This window comes from Fundulus heteroclitus, chromosome 1 (assembly GCF_011125445.2).
Source record: "Fundulus heteroclitus isolate FHET01 chromosome 1, MU-UCD_Fhet_4.1, whole genome shotgun sequence".
NCBI lineage: Eukaryota > Metazoa > Chordata > Actinopteri > Cyprinodontiformes > Fundulidae > Fundulus > Fundulus heteroclitus.
The window spans coordinates 34,590,902-34,610,855 of record NC_046361.1 but is presented as its reverse complement, the minus strand read 5'-3'; the positions used below and the strand labels follow the sequence as shown (position 1 = coordinate 34,610,855).

General features: G+C 40.8%; 3 protein-coding genes and 1 long non-coding RNA gene across 5 annotated transcripts; 2 read left to right on the top strand and 2 right to left on the bottom strand.

Moving 5' to 3' along the window:
- Positions 1-278: 278 nt before the first annotated feature.
- On the bottom strand, positions 279-1,350 carry LOC118564255. Its single transcript, XR_004931735.1, has 2 exons — positions 1,104-1,350; positions 279-717 (listed from the first exon to the last, which is right to left on the bottom strand). It is a non-coding gene; the product is annotated as an uncharacterized LOC118564255 (long non-coding RNA).
- On the top strand, positions 711-4,287 carry LOC105935228 (ceramide-1-phosphate transfer protein). The gene is made up of 2 exons (XM_012875529.3): positions 711-871; positions 3,236-4,287. Exons 1-2 carry the CDS (start codon positions 747-749, stop codon positions 3,756-3,758), a joined length of 648 nt encoding a protein of 215 aa, XP_012730983.2. The 5' UTR covers positions 711-746; the 3' UTR covers positions 3,759-4,287.
- An 853-nt stretch (positions 4,288-5,140) lies between these two features.
- On the top strand, positions 5,141-7,063 carry ubxn10 (UBX domain protein 10). Its single transcript, XM_012875528.3, has 2 exons — positions 5,141-5,285; positions 5,396-7,063. The coding sequence occupies exon 2, from the start codon at positions 5,435-5,437 to the stop codon at positions 6,143-6,145; it is 711 nt and encodes a 236-aa protein (XP_012730982.2). The 5' UTR covers positions 5,141-5,285; positions 5,396-5,434; the 3' UTR covers positions 6,146-7,063.
- A 107-nt stretch (positions 7,064-7,170) lies between these two features.
- zgc:193690 (ATP-dependent RNA helicase DDX19A) lies at positions 7,171-16,060 on the bottom strand. Of its 2 annotated transcripts, none has more exons than XM_036141656.1 (11): positions 15,878-16,060; positions 15,699-15,762; positions 15,430-15,610; positions 14,631-14,723; positions 13,285-13,387; positions 13,081-13,195; positions 10,556-10,733; positions 10,237-10,474; positions 7,921-8,083; positions 7,646-7,837; positions 7,171-7,525 (listed from the first exon to the last, which is right to left on the bottom strand). In XM_036141656.1, exons 1-11 carry the CDS (start codon positions 15,938-15,940, stop codon positions 7,359-7,361), a joined length of 1,557 nt encoding a protein of 518 aa, XP_035997549.1. In that variant the 5' UTR covers positions 15,941-16,060; the 3' UTR covers positions 7,171-7,358. The 2 variants fall into 2 exon arrangements, with proteins under 2 accessions (XP_035997549.1, XP_035997556.1); XM_036141663.1 differs by having other exon boundaries at positions 7,349-7,529; positions 15,878-16,059.
- Positions 16,061-19,954: the final 3,894 nt, after the last annotated feature.

Genomic DNA, 19,954 nt, shown 5'->3' with positions numbered 1-19,954 from the left:
CTGACTCTTCTAGTTTAAAGGTCAGTAAAGTTAGCCCTTCACGTGACAACACCAATGAAGTAGATCACAGTTTCAAAAAGGTTGTGACACCCGCTTTAAGGTTTTTCAAAATGTTTTCTCAAAAAACACTCCCATGTTTTATCATTTTTTTTATTAATATTCACAATTTAATATAATGTTACCAAGTGTGAACATTCAAAAGCAGACTCAGTGACCTCTCGGTCTCCTTGTTTTTTTTTGTTTGTTTTTTTCCCCCCTTTTGACATTTTTAGCCAATATATTTATTTATGGTTGTTGTGCTTATTAATACCCATTGCTGCTCAGTTGTACAGAAATGTGCAAATTTTACTTGTCAATGAATTTACAAATATAAATTAGGCGCCTGACGTAAGTCTCATAAATTCAAATTTCTCGTGCTTTTATTCTGAAGGCAACCCCCCGATTTCCGGAGTTCAATCCGCCAATCAAAGGAAAGAAGAAGAAGATTTCCGGAGTTTTTCCGGTTCGAGTCTGCGCAGTAGCAATGGCTTAGAACAGGAATCCGTTGTAGAAAAACCAGAATGAGCGACTTTTGCCCATCACTTTGAACTTTTTTTTTGTCGCCGGATGTGTTCGCTCTCGGACTCTGTCACTTTACACCCGATTCCTCCTCCAGCTTTTGGCCGCGGTTAAGCAGGTCTTCTCTGCTCCTTTGCTTCGTTCTGCTTACAGCGCTTCCTGGTTGAGAAAAAAAACACAACAACACTATGGCAGGTCCGGAGAACCAGAAATTCTGCCTGCAGGAGGTCCTGGACAGTTTTAAGTCGTGTCTGTCGCCCAACAGAGAGATCTACATGGAACACTACGTCGCCGGATGGAAAGGTCTTATAAAGTAAGTGATTAAATATTCAGTGTTTCTGTCCGGCATGGTAAATAACGACTATAAAGTCATTGAAAATATATGTTCCGTGAGGTACAAATGCACTTTACGAGGTTTGCGCTCATTAGATTCTGAACGAGACAAAGGTAAAGTTCAGTGCTAAAGGCTGGATTCAGTTTTCCAAACCAACTTTTCAGGTCTTTGAGTTTTTCAGGTAACCTGCTGTTCAGGTTGAGTCACTAACCTGACCGTGACTCGACCAACAACCTCCTCCTCCTACCGCCAAGACACTTTTCACGTTCTGCAGGTCGGGGCCATACCCTACAGGTTGCTTTAGCACGTTTTGCCCCCCCATCTCACCTATCTCACCTGACCTGATGGGTCCAATTTTAATCTAATGAATGACGTCACGTCCAGAGGCTCCAGTTGCACTTTGCACTTTTGAGTTCCTTGTTGGGCCGCACAATCAAAGTGCATCTCAGTAAATTTATGTTAATTTATTTCGGTAGTTTTTGTTTTTAAAAAGTGTAGAAAAATGCTTTTTTTCTTTTTCGGGATTCATTTATTTTAACTTTGTTGACAGGTGGCTATAGATAATAACTCGAGATTTTGTTGCTCAGAACAATGTAATACAAAAAAAACAATAAGGTTTTTTTTTTTAAATATAGAAATGGTATAGCCTACAGAGAGGTAATTGGTGGAAAAGATGGCTGTTTAAAGTACATTGTCCAAGCATAATGGTAGAAAGTTAAGTGGAGGGAAAAAGTGTGGCTCAATAAGGTGAATGAGGATAACTACAAGTGTTTGGAGGAGATTTTTAAGTCAAGTGATGTAGCAAATCTGTGCTTTAAGAGCAATAAAACCCAAATGTAATCAGTATGTGGGTTAAAACGGTCACCTTTCATGTTTTAAGCCACTCTTAAAACAGAGATGGCATCAGCTAAGTCATATTTTCAGGTGACACGGAGGTCCCAGACTATGGAGGTGGAGAGAATCCAAGTTATCTGAGCTCCAGTGTGAAGTTTCCACAATCTGTGATGATTTGGGTAATCCTGTCATCCACTGGTGTTGATCTACTGTTTTTAATCAAGGCAAAATTTAGCACAGCCTGGACAGATGAGAGCGATTTATGCTTTATTTTTCTGTTGACAAGCTTCATTATGGTGCTGATGTCATTTTCCTAGCAAGACTTGCCACCTGTACACTCTGCCAAAGGTACCGGTACCCAGTTTAACGAGCTTGGTATCACTGTGCTTGACTGCATTGCTAACTCGACTGACCGGAAGAGTGTAGAGAATCTAGATGAAGACAAGAGACACCAGATCCAACAAGGCAGACGAGCTGAAGGCCTGACCAAATGTTGAGCGTAAAATACATCACAGCACATGAAAAATGCATATTAACATTTTTAAAATATAACGTTATGTACGATATGACATAACAGGGCGACAGTGGCACAGGAGTTAGGGAGTTTGTCCTGCAATTGGTGGGTTGCTGGTTCAATTCTGTATAATCTGATAGAATTTGACTTAGAAAAGTGCCTTGAGATGACATGTTTCATGAATTGGCGCCAATTAAATATAATTGAATTGAAATAAATTCCCACTTCACGCGAATTGCCTGCCGGTGGTCAGAGGGTCTCTGTCAGGGCAGCTGTGCCTACTAACATAGCTCACCACCGTCAGGGTGTGAATGACTGACTATAGACTAATAAAATAATTTTTATTGGTTTTATATTGTGAAACTGAGTTTTTTTTTGTTTTATTTAGCTATAAGTAGGGCTGGTCGATATGGAGCAAAAATAATATCTCGATATTTTTAGGCTGAATGCCGATATACAATATTTATCTCATTATGTTTTTCTTTTTATAAAGTAATTATAAAAAGGCTTCTCTGAATCAAAGCTTTATGCTAAATGTCTCACAGGTACATTTTTAAACAAAAAGCTGAGAAAAGGCTGAAAATAACCTACTGGAGGACATTAAAACTATAATTATAATGCAACAGAGACCATCTTGATACAAACAATACAGTCTCACCTCTTTTTTTAAAATCTCGATATTTTGCCCAACCCTTGCTATAAGCCATAGTCATGGAAAAGTACAGAAATAAACACATGGAGTGTTTAATACAGATCCACTACTGAACAAAAAGTTTCAATTACCCAGCTAAAACCTATTAGGGTCCTTAAAAACCAGTGCCTCGTTTCTGTAAAAATAAGTTGACCATATTAAAAAGGAGATACTGGAGGATAAGCCTGGTAGTCTTAGAAATACTTGTGTGCGTTCTCTGATTTTGGAGCTAGACTCATGCAAACACTCTGCAGTAAGCAAACATAAATGTGCTCACAGGGCGTGTGTGTTTATTTCTCAACAGGCTTCTCAACAGCCTGGGGAGTGTTTTTGGCTTCATTTCTAAAGATGCCGCCAGCAAGACCCAGATCCTGATGAATTTCCTGGACAGTAAGAACGGCTCCGAGTACGCCACCGTGCAGTCCATGGTCAAGTTTGAGCTGGACAATGAATTGGTGGACGTGAACAAGAAGGGCATCTACCCCGAGTCGGGCTGTCGCACTCTGCTGAGGCTCCACCGGGCCCTGAGGTGGCTCGAGCTCTTCCTGGACCGCCTGCGGACCAGCAAAGAGGACGACAAGACGTCAGTCATGTGCAGGGAGGCCTACAACGAATCCCTGGCCCATCACCATCCGTTCATGATCCGCAAGGCAGCCGGCCTGGCTTTCTATTCCCTCCCTGGACGCCCGGGTTTCCTCGAGGTGATGAACGTTGGCTCCCCTGAGCAGGTCGTGGCCATGCTGGGGGAGGCCGTGCCTCTCATTTCTGAGGTGTACACGATCACAGAGGAACTTTATCAAAAGCACAACCTACTTGATTTACCGTAGAGAGGAACAAGCGTCGGTCTGTGATTGGCCCCTGCTGGAGTGCTGTGGAGACTGCTGCTACTGTATGATGATCCCAGCATGTGTGCTATATCCAAGCAATTTATCACACTGATTGTAACCCTGTGCATTCCCATTCTAGGTATAATGTTGTATGTTTCTCTGATTTTTTTTTTTTTTGTCATGTAAACTTGAATTGATGTTTTTGCTGTTCCTTGGGTGTTGCTAAACAGAAATATGGAGATATTTGATTGTTATGGGCATTATGTAAGAAAGGGGAACCAAAACACTAGCTTAGAAAATGATACATTTCTTGGCTAACATCATAACCTTTTTTATAGAAATGTCATCAGTTGGGTTTAAATATTGTCACTAGTTTAAATGTCCTTATTTATATAGTTTTATCATAAAAAACGAAATGAAAAGTTCTAAATCCATCTCCACAAAACCAGTGTAAATGTTTCAGATGTTAATGTGGTAAATGAAATGCAACAGTTGAATGTCATTGTTGAATAAAGTCTGTATACTTACACACCGATTTAAATGTTTTGTTAAGTGGAAAAAAAATTATATATCCAACAGTTAATTCATTGGGTCTAGGGGTGATAAGGATTTAAATCCACAATCTTAAATTAATTTCCAAAGCAAATTTTACATTATTTTATGATAATAAACACCCATCACCGTTTAGCACAGCGGTGTCCAAAGTGCGGTGGTTGATGAATGTGGATACTTTTTTTTTCTATATTAAAATAGGGTAAAATTGTTAGACAAGCTAACATATTCTAACAATTGAAAATGTGAGACATAACACAAATATTTTAATAACCCACAATTTTACATTCTCTTTAATTTCATAGTAAATAGGGTTACATCTATTCAATGACTTTTATTCATTTGCAGACTTTGGTGCACCAAAACGTGCCTTTAATTCAATTTTAAAAAAAGTAAAGACTGAAACAAAATCCTGTTTCTACTGCTGAGAATATACTTTGTGTGTCGCAGGGCAACACACTCAGAACTAAGGACAATTTAGAGAGGCCAATTAACGTAAAAGGTCATGTTTTTTGGACTGTGGGAGGAAGCTGGAGTACCAGGAGAGAATCCACCCATGCACAGGGAGAACATGCAAACTCCATGCAGAAAGACTTGAACCCAGGACCTTCTTGCTGCATGGCAACAGCGCTACCCACTGGTTCACTGTGCAGCCAGGTATAGAACACACATCACAATATGATATGTTGGTCTTTTAATTTTTTTTTTTTTATATTTTTAATTATTTTATGTAATATATATATATATGGCCCTCGAATATTTTAGACTTGACACCTTTGGCCCACTTGACAAAAAGTTTGCACACCCCTGGTTTAGCACGTTTTAAATATAGCGTTAAAATTTAATGAACGTTGGCTGCAGTTGCAGGCTTCCAACGGCAGGGGCCGCTCTATCTAAACCGGTTACCGTGGTTACCGGGTTGCCTGCCGACGCCGGTGAAGCGCTGAGGGAATTCCTGCTCCAACTGCGTGAAAGGTAAACAACACAGTAACGTTTTTCTCTTTAAAACACGTTTTTAAACAAAATATATAAAATAAATCCTCCCAGTTTACAGCTTAATGGGCTTTTTCTCGACTTTGCGGAAGGCTGAACTCCTCGAGAGGAGCAACCGAGGGAGGTTCTCGATGCATTTAGCAAGACCGAAGTCTTCCAAAGGGAGGAGCAGACCCGCCGTGGACGGCTCGCTGCGCGCCGGCGGTCCGCACGTCGACCCGAAACTCCCGGAGGGTCATCCCAGGGGCAAGCTGGACGGGAGTCTCCGCTCCCGGTCCGAGCCTGAAATTCGGCAGGCCCGCAGGTGGGACAAGGAGGGAGTTCTGCATTTGCTGCAACAGGCTCCCGCGAGTCCACCGGCGTCCCTGAACAGGTACCGGGTCCTGCCGTCCATCAGGAACAGGCGCTCCGAGGAGAGGCCGCGGAAGAGCCTGGATGAAATGATGCTCCAGCTCAGCCTGTCAGACGGAGCGGGCGCCCGGAGCAAGAGACCGGAGGAGGACAGGGATGACGGACAGCCCCGCGGCGAGGGAGCACGGCCAGGATCCCCGGAAGCAGCCCCGCCGACCACCAAAGCGGGCAGCTTGCTGCTGGCCATCCGAGCGCCGTGCGGGCGGAGGTTCGAGCAGCTCTTTGACCCCGCAGACACCCTGCGGGCGGTGAAAGCCAGCGCAGAGGCCCGGTTCGTTGCCACCTACAGAGAGGCGTTCATCGAGACCATGGATATGCCACGCAGGACCTTCACGGACATGGACATGACTCTGGCCCGGTGTGGCATCCCGAACAGATCGGTGCTGTGCATCTCCCAGAACGGCGACCGCGTTCAACAAAACGTCAAATAAAAGCAACCAAGCGCCCTGCTGTGGTCCATCTGCTGATGAATGATGCGCGTTTTTGAACAAAAATGATGCATGTGAGAAATCAGACCAGACACGTAGTCCATTGCTTGTTTCTTTGAGGGGATTATGCACATCCTAGACAGGTCAACAGCCCAATTACCTGGCAACCCAGACAAAAAAAACAAAAACACGCAGGGTCTGATTCCTGAGGGCACTTTAGAGAGCCAAAGACCGGTAAACATGAGATGCATGTTTATGCATGCAAGCCAGAGTTTTGTAGTCTATGAAAAGCAAATTTAAATCTACAAAAAGAAAAAAAAATCCAGAAATGGGTATCAGCATCTCTCTAATGGGAGGACTTTATCTTGTTTCAGCAGAAAGCGAGACCATCACATGATACAACTTACGTTTCCTGCAGTGATTTTAAGCCTTAAAGCAGTGTTCATGATGGATCTAAAATATCAAGCCAGTTTAATCCAAAGTTGACATTTTTTTTCTTTGCAACTCCTTAGTTTTTGCATGCCAAGTAAAGCTTTTTATTATGATGCCATTTATCATGAAATTCGTATTTTCAGTGTTGCATTCTGTAGAATAAATAAAAGCAGAGTCATTTCAGATAAAGGAAAAGACTCAAACTGGGCTGAATCAATCCCTCTAACATGCATTGGTTTTTACATTTGGTCTAAATGGATCCAGAAAATCATTCCTAAATAGTTTAAATTATTGCGTCCACAAACCAAACGCTGAACAAAGATGGTTGCTGGTCACTGAAGTTTTTTTTTTATTAAAACAAAGTCCACAAAAGGAGATGCGTGGTTGCATTTGATACAGGCTCTTGATACGCGACTGAATACAGGAAGCCGGCGGCAGCAGAGAAATTATGCAACAGGTTTTGAGAAAGTGCGCTTTGTTTTGCTTAAAGCAAAATTACAAGTAGCTGTTATAAAACTGATCCTGAAGCCCCACTAGGCTGAAACAGGTCATTTAAACGTCAAAATTATTCGGGTCCCTTAATGAAGTACAACTCAACCCCAAACACGTCATGCAAAACTATATACATTGGACACACGGCACACGAAAACAACACCGATATTTTACTTCAGATAACACCGCAGACATCAACATGCACCTTTAAACAGCCAGTGGTTACTGTACAGTCTCAAATATAACAAACTCCGTTATGAAAAGCAGTAAAAAAAAAGAATGTGAACTAAACTTAGTACCAGAAACAAAGTCTGGGCAGCATTCGACGCCGTCGTAAAACAAAACAAGCAGGCCTGGTGAAAACCTTCAACAGCACCGATTGTGGTGAAAGCAGCAGGAAACTACATCGCCATCTTCTCCATCTCCTCAAGATTGCTGGTATCAAGTTTGCTGATTCTTCTGTCTTGGAGAAACACAAAACAAAAACACAAGTCGGTACCTGAATATAGATATACAAAGTAAATAATTGTACTGACAAAGTTATCGAAGGGAAGAAATAAAATGGAAACAAAAACTGACTGAAATGCATTTCTATTTGCTTTATAATGTCCATGCTGCGCTCGCTGTCCACCATGTTGACGGCAAACCCTCTGCGGCCGAAGCGTCCCGTGCGGCCGATCCTGTGCAGGTATGTTTCGTTGTCGGCGTTCTTCTCCATGTCCACCGGGAGGTCAAAATTGACCACAAGAGACACCTGCTCCACGTCAATACCTGCATACAGGAAGAAACGTGTGAGGGTCCTTGCAGTCAACTGTTAGCATTAATTCGTTTTAATTACAGGAGTATTTATTTACCTCTGGAACACACATTGGTGGTCACAAGCACTTTCTCGTTGCCGTTTCTGAAGCGTTTGATGACAGCAGCTCTCTGCTCCACTGTCATTTCACCGCTTAGCAGCGCCACCTGGTGGCCCTCTTTAATCAGACTTGAGGCCAGCCACGACGCCATCTTCCGAGTCTGACAAATAAATTGAGCATGATTAAAAAAAAAAAATACAAAAATAAATAAATAAATTCCAGTACTTTAATACCGTATTTTTCGGACCATAAAGGCACACTGGGTTATAAAGCGCACTAAACATTCTTCCCAAGTGTGTAATATCACTACGCCACATAAGGCCAAAATAAATGTAACTTTTATATTGAATAACTTACAAGGTTTATTGTTGCTAGCGCGTACTCACACATACTCAGGTGTTCTGCGCTCATACTGTGAGCTTGGCGGACTCCGCACTGACTCTCCGTGGAAGTTTTACCCTTCATAGCCGAGCGTACTGTGCCTACATTTCTTGGGGGAAAATTCCTACAACTCCCAGACTTTCTGCCGGCGGGACAAACGGCGGAACGGATGGTAAAATGTGTGATTAGCTAGCTGAGCACCTAGAGCCGTCTCTTTTCCAGCAGGCTCCCTTACTTGGCAGGGAGCCATTTCCTGCCTGCAGTTTTCAGGGGATTTGTAGTTTAGTCACGACGTACGAACCCCAGTGGCCAACGGAGCCCCTCAGCAAAACAGAAAATTCAGGTTTAACTTCTGATTATGATGATTTATTCTGTATTTATGCAGCCAATGCTTACTGGGTAGAAAGGAAATAAAAGAAATGTAAGACCTTGGATGAAAACCTGGTTGTTTTAGACATTTTAAAAGGCCTTAAATTTAAAGTTCAGTATTTTAGATGTTTTGACTTTTTAAGACCCAGTGGGAACCCTGGTTAATACACAGATGTGACATAGTTTGATGCAAAAATAGTCAAGATATTTTATTTTCTAAACTACTATGTCTATCGAGCAACTTGCTGTATGTTTCTTTTAAAGTATATATATTTTTTGCTACATAAAGAATTGTACTAATTTTTATGTATTATATTCCTTTAAAAAAAATAAATTTTTTACAAAAAAAAAACTGATTTCTGAAATTCTGAACTTAAAGAAACAAAAATCTGCATCTGCTGGCTGGTAAAGCTTAATGGGTGCGCCTCCAAGTTAAATCAGCTGAATTAACGCAGGAACACACAAAACCTGCTGGATACTGACTCTGGACAATCGGTATTAAGGATAAGAGGTAGGTAAACAGCATCTTAAGACAAGTTAACAAGGTCCACAAAATGCAGTTTTATTTTGATGTGCAAAGTCTTCAGCTGATCCAAAATGCTGCAGCAGGAGTTTCATGAAAATTAAAAAGAGATAATCATTCTCCAATTTTAGCTTCCCTTTATTGGCTTCCTGTTAAATCAAGAATATAATTCAAATTCTCCTTCTCATGTATAAATTCCTTAATAATCAAGTTCCATCATATATCAGAGCTCTGATTACCCCGTATGTTCCTAACAGAGCACTTCGCTCTCAGACTGCAGGTCTGCTGGTGGTTCCTAGAGTCTCTAAAAGTAGAATGGGAGGCAGATCCTTTAGCTATCAGGCTCCTCTCCTGTGGAACCAACTCCCAGTTTTGGTCCGTGAGGCAGACACCCTGTCTACTTTTAAGACTAGGCTTAAAACTTTCCTTTTTGACACAAGTAGAGTGGTTTAGGTTACCCTGAGCTATCTCTGTAGTTATGCTGCTATAGGCTTAAGCTGCTGGAGGACATCAACATCCACTTTCTCTAACTCTGCTGCTGCTCTCTCCAATTTGGCACCACTTGCTGTTATTTCAGATTTTAGCTTTATATTATTCATTTCTTTTTCTCTTCATAGTATCTCCATCCGGCCGGGCGTTCTGTTTAGCTGTGACACCATGCTGGGGGGGGCAGATTGGCTGACCTGCTGCTGTCAACAACGTCCTGATCTCCTACAGATGACATATTTGACCCCGTCTTTCAGTGTTTAACCCCCGTCACTCATCTAGACATTTGCTGAGCTTTTACTGCGACTGAACGTTGGCGTTTTCTTACATTCTCTGTACCTGAAAACTGTCTCTGAGTCTATATGCTGTTTCTCTCCCAGAACGAAGGCACTAAAGGAGCTATACGTCTCTAAAATTTGGTTGCCCCAAATAGATTGGCTACCTAAACTACAGAAAAAAAATTCTAAAACACGGACATTCCTGTGCAAGATAACTTATCAAAAAAAAAAAAAGTAGTAATGAGCTTGTTTGAAAACTAATTACTTCTAACTTACATGACAGAAGATCATTGCCTGTGCAATAGTCAGGCAGCCGTACAGATTGCAGAGCGCTGTGAACTTGTCCTCCTTATCCCTACAAAGCACGTAGAACTGTTTGATGGTGTCCAGCGTCTCCTCCTCTCGTTTGAGTCGGATGATATTCGGCTCTGCGATCACTCGCTCAGCAAAATTCATCACAGAGTCCTCAAAGGTCGCGGAGAAGAGCAGCATCTGACAGCTTTTACTGAGCAGCCTAAATAACAGTGAAGGCGGGGTTCAGGTGTTTTTTTTTTTAATTATTATTCATCATCAGGTTTCTGGCAAAGGAACCCACCTGTGGATACGGATGCTCTGGTCCCGATGGCCCTGCATGGCGATCATCACGTCGGCTTCGTCCAGCACAAACATCGTGATCTTCTTGGGGTCAATGAGCTTGTACTTGGTGCACCAGTCAAGGATTGTGCCTGGTGTCCCAATGACAATCTGCTCCTTCAACTTGACGCCTCGCGCCACTGAACACAAACAATCATGGAGGGAATAAACGTGACCACAGGCTTCCTGATAGGTGCAAAGAGCTAACGCACACACATGAGATCTGACCTTTCAAACACAGAGGCCAATTCCCTGGAATATAAGTTTCTCCTGATGTAGATGTTAGTTTTTATGCACTGCTCAAAAAAAATGTAAATAAATCAAGGGAATACTAACAACATCCTAGATCTGAATGAATGAAATATTCTTATTAAATACTTTGTTATTTACATAGATGAACGTGCTGACAACGGAAATCACACAAAAATTAGCAATGGAAGTCAAATGTATTAACCCATGGAGGTCTGGATTTGGAGCCACACTCAAACTCAAAATTGAAAAACTCACTACAGGCTAGGGCTGAACGATTTTGGAAAATAATCTAATTGCGATTTTTTTTCTTAATATTGCAATTTAATGCGATTTTTTCCCCAGTTTAATTTATCATGTCTTTTTAAACATATACAAACAACAAAACATTTTGTCTCCTCGCTGTGCAGATTAGTTGCTAAAACACCCACAGCATCTAAACTCAGAGCAGAAATGATTGCGTTCTGCCTACGATATAATTCAACCAAAATTGCAATTTTGACTTTTCTCTGCATTAACCACAAGCAACAAAAATGGTCTCTAAATAAAGATGTTTGTAAACAAGGACTAATTAAAACAAGAACTTTTAATGTTTCTATTAATCAGAATATTGTTCAAGAGAACAGCTTTAGTTGATTGGGACATCAATCCTTGTTGAACATAAAGTGTAACCAGTCAATGTATTAAACTGATTGACCAGAACTTAATGCTATGTATGATTATATAAACTCTAAAACAAATAATACAATTAGATTATCTCACTGCTGCAACTGTCTTCCCTTCCATGTGAAGGTAAACCCACTTCAAACATTTTAGCAACACCTAATGGACGCGTCTAATTCACTGATTGTTACATAGCCAAAAATTGCAGACTCTGCGATTTGGAAATTGCGGGTTTTTTTAAATCGCGATTATATTGAAAATGCGATTAATTGTTCAGCCCTACTACAGGCTGATCCAACTTTGATGTAATGTCCTTAAAACAAGTCAAAATGAGTCCTTAGTAGCGTGTGTGGCCTCCACCTGCCTAGATGACCTCCCTACAACGACTGGGCAGCTCCAGATGACGTGGAGGATAGTCTCCTGAGGGATCTCCTCCCAGACCTGGACTAACGCATTCACCAACTCCTGGGCAGTCTGTGGTGCAACGTGGCGTTGGTGAATGGAGCGAGACATGATGTAGTAAATGACGTGGCCGCAGGTGCAAATGCCACTCATTAATTTAACTGCAACAGCAGCGATAGCCAGAGGGAAGTTATTCTCAGATGTTCGATCCGCTGAACTTTCTAACCTGCTGGTTCTCATGAATCCAAAGAAAACCTCTGACCACCGCTACTTTCATTCATGCCATCTGTGGCCGGTTTGAGACGTTCTTCCAAAAGTTAAAATGATGGAACACCGACAAACCTCAGACTGGCAGATGTCCGCTTCGCAAAGACCCACCCCTACTCGCTTTCTGATTGGCTAATGTCCCGGCTCTGCCAGGTTTCATTGGTTGAACGCAGGTTCAGTTTAAAACCTTGGACAAAAAGTCTAAACGGAAACCAAGTGGATCCATTTTTTTGCGCTCATTTTCCGTAGGATATGAAAACTTTAACCCATATCCTACGGACTCCTCCACGTCTCCTGATGTTTTGGCCTGTCTCCTGGTAGCGCCTCCATGCTCTGGACACTACGCTGACAGACACACCAAACCTTCTAGCCACAGCTGGCATTGATGCTCCATCCTGGATGAGCTGCACTACCTGAGCCACTTGGGTGTACATCACACACGAAACATCAGCCAGAGAGCAGTCTGTGGTCACCACCTGCAGCATCACTGCTTTATTGGAAGGGCTTGCTTATTGTTTCTAGTTTCCACCTGTTGTCCTTTCTATTTGCACCACAGCAGAGAAACTCATGGTCAATCAGTGTTGCTTCTTAAGTGAACAGTTTGATTGCACAGAAGTGTGATTGACTTAGAGTTAAATTGTGTTGTTTAAGTGTTCCCTTTACTTTTTGAGCAGTGCATTTTGTTTACTTATTAGCCAAGAACACCTTAAAGTGATTACTTATAAATTTAGTCCTTAGATTATCTGATTAGATTGCATGCAAATCTCATTTTAATATATACACAATCGTAAAAACAGGGCTGATTCTTCAGACAGATCTTTTACAGGTAATGATTTCTGACACACACACAAACAGATCAGCATAGCCCGTCAACTGAAAGTCAAAAGGTAAATTTCAGCTTCTTACTTGCGTTCCCCCGGATGGCGTAGGCCAGACTCACATTTGGACAGAATTTGCCCATTTGCTCGATCACTTGGCCAATCTGCAAGGCGAGCTCGTAAGTCGGCGCAACACAAAGGCACTGAAAGACAGAGTTGGGGGGTGTTTCTTATCAGGAGGAGGCAAGCTGGGACTGCAGGCGTAGGATGCGCTGAATACATTTCTGCTCACCTGAGTCCACTTATTGTCGGGGTTCACATGACTGAGCATGGCCAGAGAGAAAGCTGCGGTTTTGCCAGTGCCAGACTGTGACTGAGCGATCAGATTCTGACGTCTAGAAGCAAAGAGAGCATCTATGAAGTGAATACACCACTATATATATATATATATATATATATATATATATATATATATATATATATATATATATATATAAAAAATGGGGCTCTGTAGCGTCGGCCTGAATGTAAAAGTCTAAACCGTCTGTGTGCAGTCTGCAGAGATGTTAGCTGCCCCTTTACCGACCCTAGACCAAATAACATTGAAGCATTTTAAATATAAACCACCAGCAGCAACAGAACATTTAATCATATTTAAAGCATAAGCACTTTTAAACCAGGTTGATCATAACCTTGACGAATGGACAGAACTGTTTAATGCATTTTTAATCTGTGCATTTAACTGAAAGGACAAAACTTGGATGTTAACGCACAGTTAAGTTCACCTTTTCTGGTTCTTCTTAATGAACAAGTAGTGGCAAGTGAGCGTTCACTCCATTCATTCTTATTCACATTTTCCTAACCAAGCTGTAGGAAACAGCAAGGCCATCATTAAGCAAACTGAAATGCATTTCCGTCCGTTTCTTTAAAATTTTGTTAAAATGTTCATAAACATATTTTAAACCTTTACTTTTCAAATGTATGGTATACCGTAATAACGGTAACTGGCCCATGCCTAGTAATCACTAGGGCTGTGCATACAAAAAAAAAAAAAAAAAAAAAAAACGATACAAAGATTAATATTGATGTTTTGAAAAACATCAAATCAATGTTTTGATTTGAAATCAATATTCTGGGTTTCAATATCAATATACCTCCCAACCCTTAGGGGGCGTTATTGCAGCGCACTGCTCCTGTTGACAGCGAGGAAGTGCAAGTGAGGCGAATTTGTGGAACGGCTGACAGGATTTTAGTGGCGCTTTCGTCCCTAAAAATCTGACGTTTGGGCATATTTCTGGACTGTGACACATTAAATGCATTAAACCAAATGCACTTTATTTTCCTGTTAATGTATCAGTGTTCAATAAATTGAACATAATTATATTTGGCTGATTTTGGTGATTTAATGACTTTCAGCATTAATTTGAAAGTAACAAATATCCATATTGGAGTCAAATCATATCAAACTGAGCTGTGTCAACAATCTTAGCGAATCGGCTCATCCTAGATGATACCCAGTCCTAATAATGACAGAAGACAGAAACCACTCTTACAAAATTTGTTTAAAAACAGAAGAGAATAGTTAATTGTTAAAGGTATCTCACAATACTTCCCGAGAATCAAGAGACAGTAACTCACGGTTCTGCCAGCATCATAGGCAAAGCGTTCTCCTGGATCCTGGAGGGTCTGTTGAATCCCATGGCGAAGACGCCCTGCAGCAGTTCAGGTTTCCTGACATCAAAAGCAGCCGGGGTTAAGTTTCACAAACTGGACTAATTGAGCAGTAAAAAAAATAAAAATAATTAAAGAAACAAACATGGCTGGCAGGTCTGAACCAGAGCTATATTATACACTGGAGTGCTAATTGCCCGCTGTTAGAACGAGTCGCTTTGAAGCCACCAGCCGCCATATTGGTACTCCCTATTTCCCCCCAGTAACTAGGGAATATGTGCGCTACAGCATCGAATAACGAGGATTTTCTCATGTTCAGGGGGGCTTAAAAGTTTTAAAATGTCAAATGCCATATACTTTTATGCTATGTTCTAAAACTATCAAGTACTGAGAAAGTCATGTGCTGAAACATTTAGCATTTTATTCATTTAAATATATATAACATTTATAAATATAAAAATAATATACAAAGACATAATGACATATATGTATACACATACTTATATATACATATATATATTTAATATGAATAACATGCAAAATATTTCAGCACCTAATTTCCTAGTAGTTGATAGTGTTAGTACATCCACTGACTGTAGAATTACCTGTGAAATGTTTTCACACAGCCAGAAAACTGCTTGTTGTTGCGACCAAATCCTATGTGATTCTGTGAGAGTAGGGAGTAGCAAGATGGCGGCCGGTGACTTCAGTTTTTCGGCAAAATCAGCACTCCAGTGTATTATACAGCTCAGTGGTCTGAACTCACAGTCTGAGCTCCTGGAAAGTCTTCACTGAGAACAGGGGGGAGCTGGGGTCCGCCTGCAGGACCTCCACTTGGTTCCTGTTTTTCACCAGAGAGTGGCAGATGAGTTTGTTAAGCAGAGACTGCTCTGCCAGGTCAACGTTGTCGCCAGACGCTCCATTTTCTTCATCCTGGGTCTTGTTGGCTGCAGGTGGAAACAACAGAGAGCACGTTTCAGTTACAGTTCATATTTAAATCAATACAAAAAAAAAAACAAATTAAGATTAAATTACCATTTACGTCTTCCTTCAAGGTTAATGAAACACGCGCTCTGTCGATCTTCTTAGACAGCTGAAACTGCCAAAAAAGGACTCAACTGGTTAACAAGCAGGCGGTTAGCCTCACATAGCTAACACCGAATGCTAATCTGCAAACTAGCAACGAACAGGTGTCCCCCGTATGTAAAACTAACCTGAGACGAAGGAGTTGTGGCCTCCTGAACGTCGACCTGTAATGCCCAAGAGTCTTCAGCCATTTCAAAAATATGAATTAAGTCCAATTTCTATGAGGTGAACTTAACCGTAGACCAAAACGTGCCGTCGGCGTGGCGTTCTCCTGACAGGACTCGACCGTTACTGATTGCTGCCTCCTTCACGAACAATGTAAGTGTAGTAATTTCAATCTTCTTCAAAACGAGCGTTCAACATACGTTTTTTGAGTCGAAAATAAATGTTATTTATTGCGTATTAATAACCATTATTTTATAATATAACGTTGAGGTGAAACTTTTGGAAAAATTCCGTCAAACCTCCTTTCAGACAAAATTAATTTTATTTATCTAAATTATTTTCTATCGATTAGTCTGAATGACTTGATTAAATTATGATTTAAACATTTTATTTAGTTATCAAGTAAATAAGTTGAGATTGATTGCTTGTATATTTTTCTTTTTTTCCCTTTTTTTAAGGGCTCCCCTAAACGTTTGAATAAGTTCTTATTTACACACTTTATTGGGAATACCTGAAAGCATCACACTCTCCCAGTTTTGCTCAGCGAATTAAAAGGGCGGGAAGTCGGGGGCTGCCGCGGCCGGAGGCTCCTCCTTGTGGTGACTGGAGGACGTTGCTAGATGCAGTCTTTCAAAGCCTGGAAAATTCTGGGACTGATTTGGGTTTTTCCAAGGCCTGGATTCGTATGTAGAAGGTAAATAAATAGTGGTGGTGGATTTACTCTGGTCCAGACCCACCACACTGACACTGGTGAACTTCCAGGGAACTGCCATTGAGATAGAGGATTCTTATAAGTACCTGGGTGTTCACTTTAAACGCTAAACATGACAGAAGTCATAATAATGATACTCTTAATGGAATGGTCATAGCATACTCTAACTGCTAAGGAGACTGAGATCCTTTTGAGTGCAGGGGGCAATCCTCAAGACTTTCTTTGACTCTGTGGTGGCATAAGCCATCTTCTATGGTGTGGGAGCAGCAGCTTGTCTATAGCAGAGGAGAAGCGTTAGATAAGCTCGTCAGGAAGGCCACCTGTGTGCTAGGATGCCTCCTCGACCCAGTGCAGGTGGTGGGAGACAAAAGGACGCAGCAAAAAATAACATTGCGTCTGATAAAATTTTTGCACTGTGGCCAGAGCTGGTTACCTTTGGCAACGCCTGACAACGACAGCTATTAAATAGTTCTTACTCACCATTAAAATCGTCTTTTAACTGTAAAAAAAAAAACTCATTAAAGTATTAGTGATTGATTTAATATTTATTTATTTTGTAAGTGACCATGGTATAAGCGGGATAATGCCGTGCTTCAGGAAAGTCCATTCATTTCTGATAATGGACACCTCGTCGGGCGTTATCCCTTACGTATTTGGTGCAGAGCTGTTAAAAAATGTCATGTACTTTCCAGTCTCACAAATCCGCCATTTTTATTCTGCTGAGTGATGTTGTAGTCCAGGTTGATGGTGAGACAAGCTGATAAGTCAGAATGTATGTGCCACAGCATACTCCAGGATGTACGTATCCAGGAAAGTACATTGCAGTGGAATAATAGCGGCAGGCCAAGATAAATTGGACTACAAACTTAATCTAATGATGTTTCAGTCAAATACAACAGTTTAAATTGAACTTTAACATTCAAAGACAACTCTAAACATATAGCCTTTTTACCTTGATTTAAAGGAACTCAGGGTTTCAGCACTTTTATAGTCTTCTGGGATTTTTTTTCCAGATTGGTGGAGCATAAACACTAAATGCTGCTTCTCCATGTTTGGTCCTGGTTCTAGGTTTGCACAGTAGATCTGAGCCAGAAGACCTGATTGGTCTGGTGGGTCGATACATTGATAACAAGTCTGTGATGTATTTATGTATTTAGGTGCTAATCCATTCAGGGATGTATAAACTAACAGAAGGATTTAAAGTCTATTCTCTGAATTTAAACATTCTAAAGTCAGAAGATTATATCTTGGCAGATAATGATTATGGTGTGCATGTTATGTTATATTATGCTTTATGACACTGAGAAGCACCATGCAGGCCTCTCCTGTCTGAAGCCACAGTTTCTTTCAATTGTAAAGAAGCGTCTTGTTCAGTGGTGATCTAAGGATGCATCGGGACATGCACAGGCACATCAACACTTTTTCTGCAGTAACGAGGGTGTTCTTCAGTTCCTGTCAAAGTTTAGAAACAGCTTAATGAAAAGCTAAAACTCTTGACACAGCAGACTATACTTCTTGAGGAAGCTTGGGTCCTTCAGTGTTTGCAGCAAGACGCTTCATGTCTTCGATCAGTCTATGGTGGAGAGCGTGATCTCCTCTGCCATCGTCTGTTGGGTTACAGCACCAGAACTAGTGACTTAAAAAAGCTGTAGAAGATAATAAAGAAGTCTGGCTCTGTTCTGGGAACTCGTCTAAAACCCCCAGAGATGAATGTGCAAAGATGGATTGGTCAGAAAATAAATATCACGGACAACCCTTTCATCAGACTCTTCAACAACAGCAGAGTGTCTTCAGTCGAATGGTTCCTCACCACTATAAGATCCTTCCTGTCCACAGATATCAACATGTGCGACCACTCTGAAGAAATCTGCAAACTATGACTTACAACAACCTTTAGTTTCCCTTTGGGATTAATTGAGTATTTTTCAATCGAGTCAAATTGAATGAGATATTAATTGTGACCCAAACAATGAGATCCCGCTTAAAATCACCTGAAACAAGTTCTGTAAAGTGGTCTAATTTTGGCTTATAGAGAGTCTTAGAAACTTATACAGCACATGTAGAGAATGTGAAGAGGGGGAAAAAAACTGTTTTTATTCAAGCACCAGTGTGACAGCTTTTTCTTCCACGAACTGCCTCATGTGGGAAATTAACAAGCCTGAAATATTCATAGAAACGGCAGGAAATACTCACTTAATATTTATCCATTTACAAATGAACCTGTCATTTGCAGAGCTGTGCAAAATAATTCCTTTAATTTTTCTGCATTTGTCACGTTAACCAACCAAAACGTTAACAACCTATCTATCTATCTATCTATCTATCTATCTATCTATCTATCTATCTATCTATCTATCTATCTATCTATCTATCTATCTATCTATCTATCTATCTATCTATCTATCTATCTATATATATATATATATATATATATATATATATATATTTAGTGATAGACCATTCAGAAGTCATTTATCAAGTATATAAAATCCACCTGTCTGTTATTTCATCTCAGTATAACTACAGCTGTCTTCTGAAGGCCTCAGACAAATTGTTAGATAAGATTTGTGAACAAAAAGCATCATGAAGACACAGAAGCACAGCAGACAGGCCAGGAATAAAGTTGTCAAGACATTTAAAGCGCGGTTCGTTTTTTTAACCAGCATCCCGAGCTTCTGACATCTCACAGAGCACTGCTCAAGCCATCGTCTAGAAATGAAGAGCATGGTACAGCTGCACGTGGTCCTCCACATTAACTGGGTGCAGGAAAACAAGATTATTTATCAGAGAAGCAGCCAATAAAGCTCATGGTGACTATGGAGGAGCTGATGAAATTCATGGCTCAGGTGGTCGAATCTGAGCTTTATAAAAAGACAACAATGAGAATTCTTCTCTGTACTTTACCGCATGCCGCGAAGGAATCAACAAACATCTGGAAGAAGGCCTACACTGCAAAAATGGATCTGAAAATAAGTAAAATGTTCTTAAAGTTAGTGTATTTATCCTTGATTTGAGTAGGTAAAATGGATTATCTGCCAATGGAATGAGTAATTTGACCCCTAAAATAAGATAATTAGACATCCTGCACTTGAAATACGATGATGGAGATGAATTTTTCCTGTTTTAAGTGCAAAAATCTTATTCCATTGGCAAATAGTCTTATTTACCTGCTCAAATCAAGGACAAATATACTAATTTTAAGAACATTTTACTTATTTCTAGTTCTGTTTTTGCAGTGTACATGCATAACGTTGGGTGTGGTGGGCACAAAACACGCTGATCCCACAGTCCTTAGTGTGAAGCATGGAGGTGGCAGCATCATGCTGTG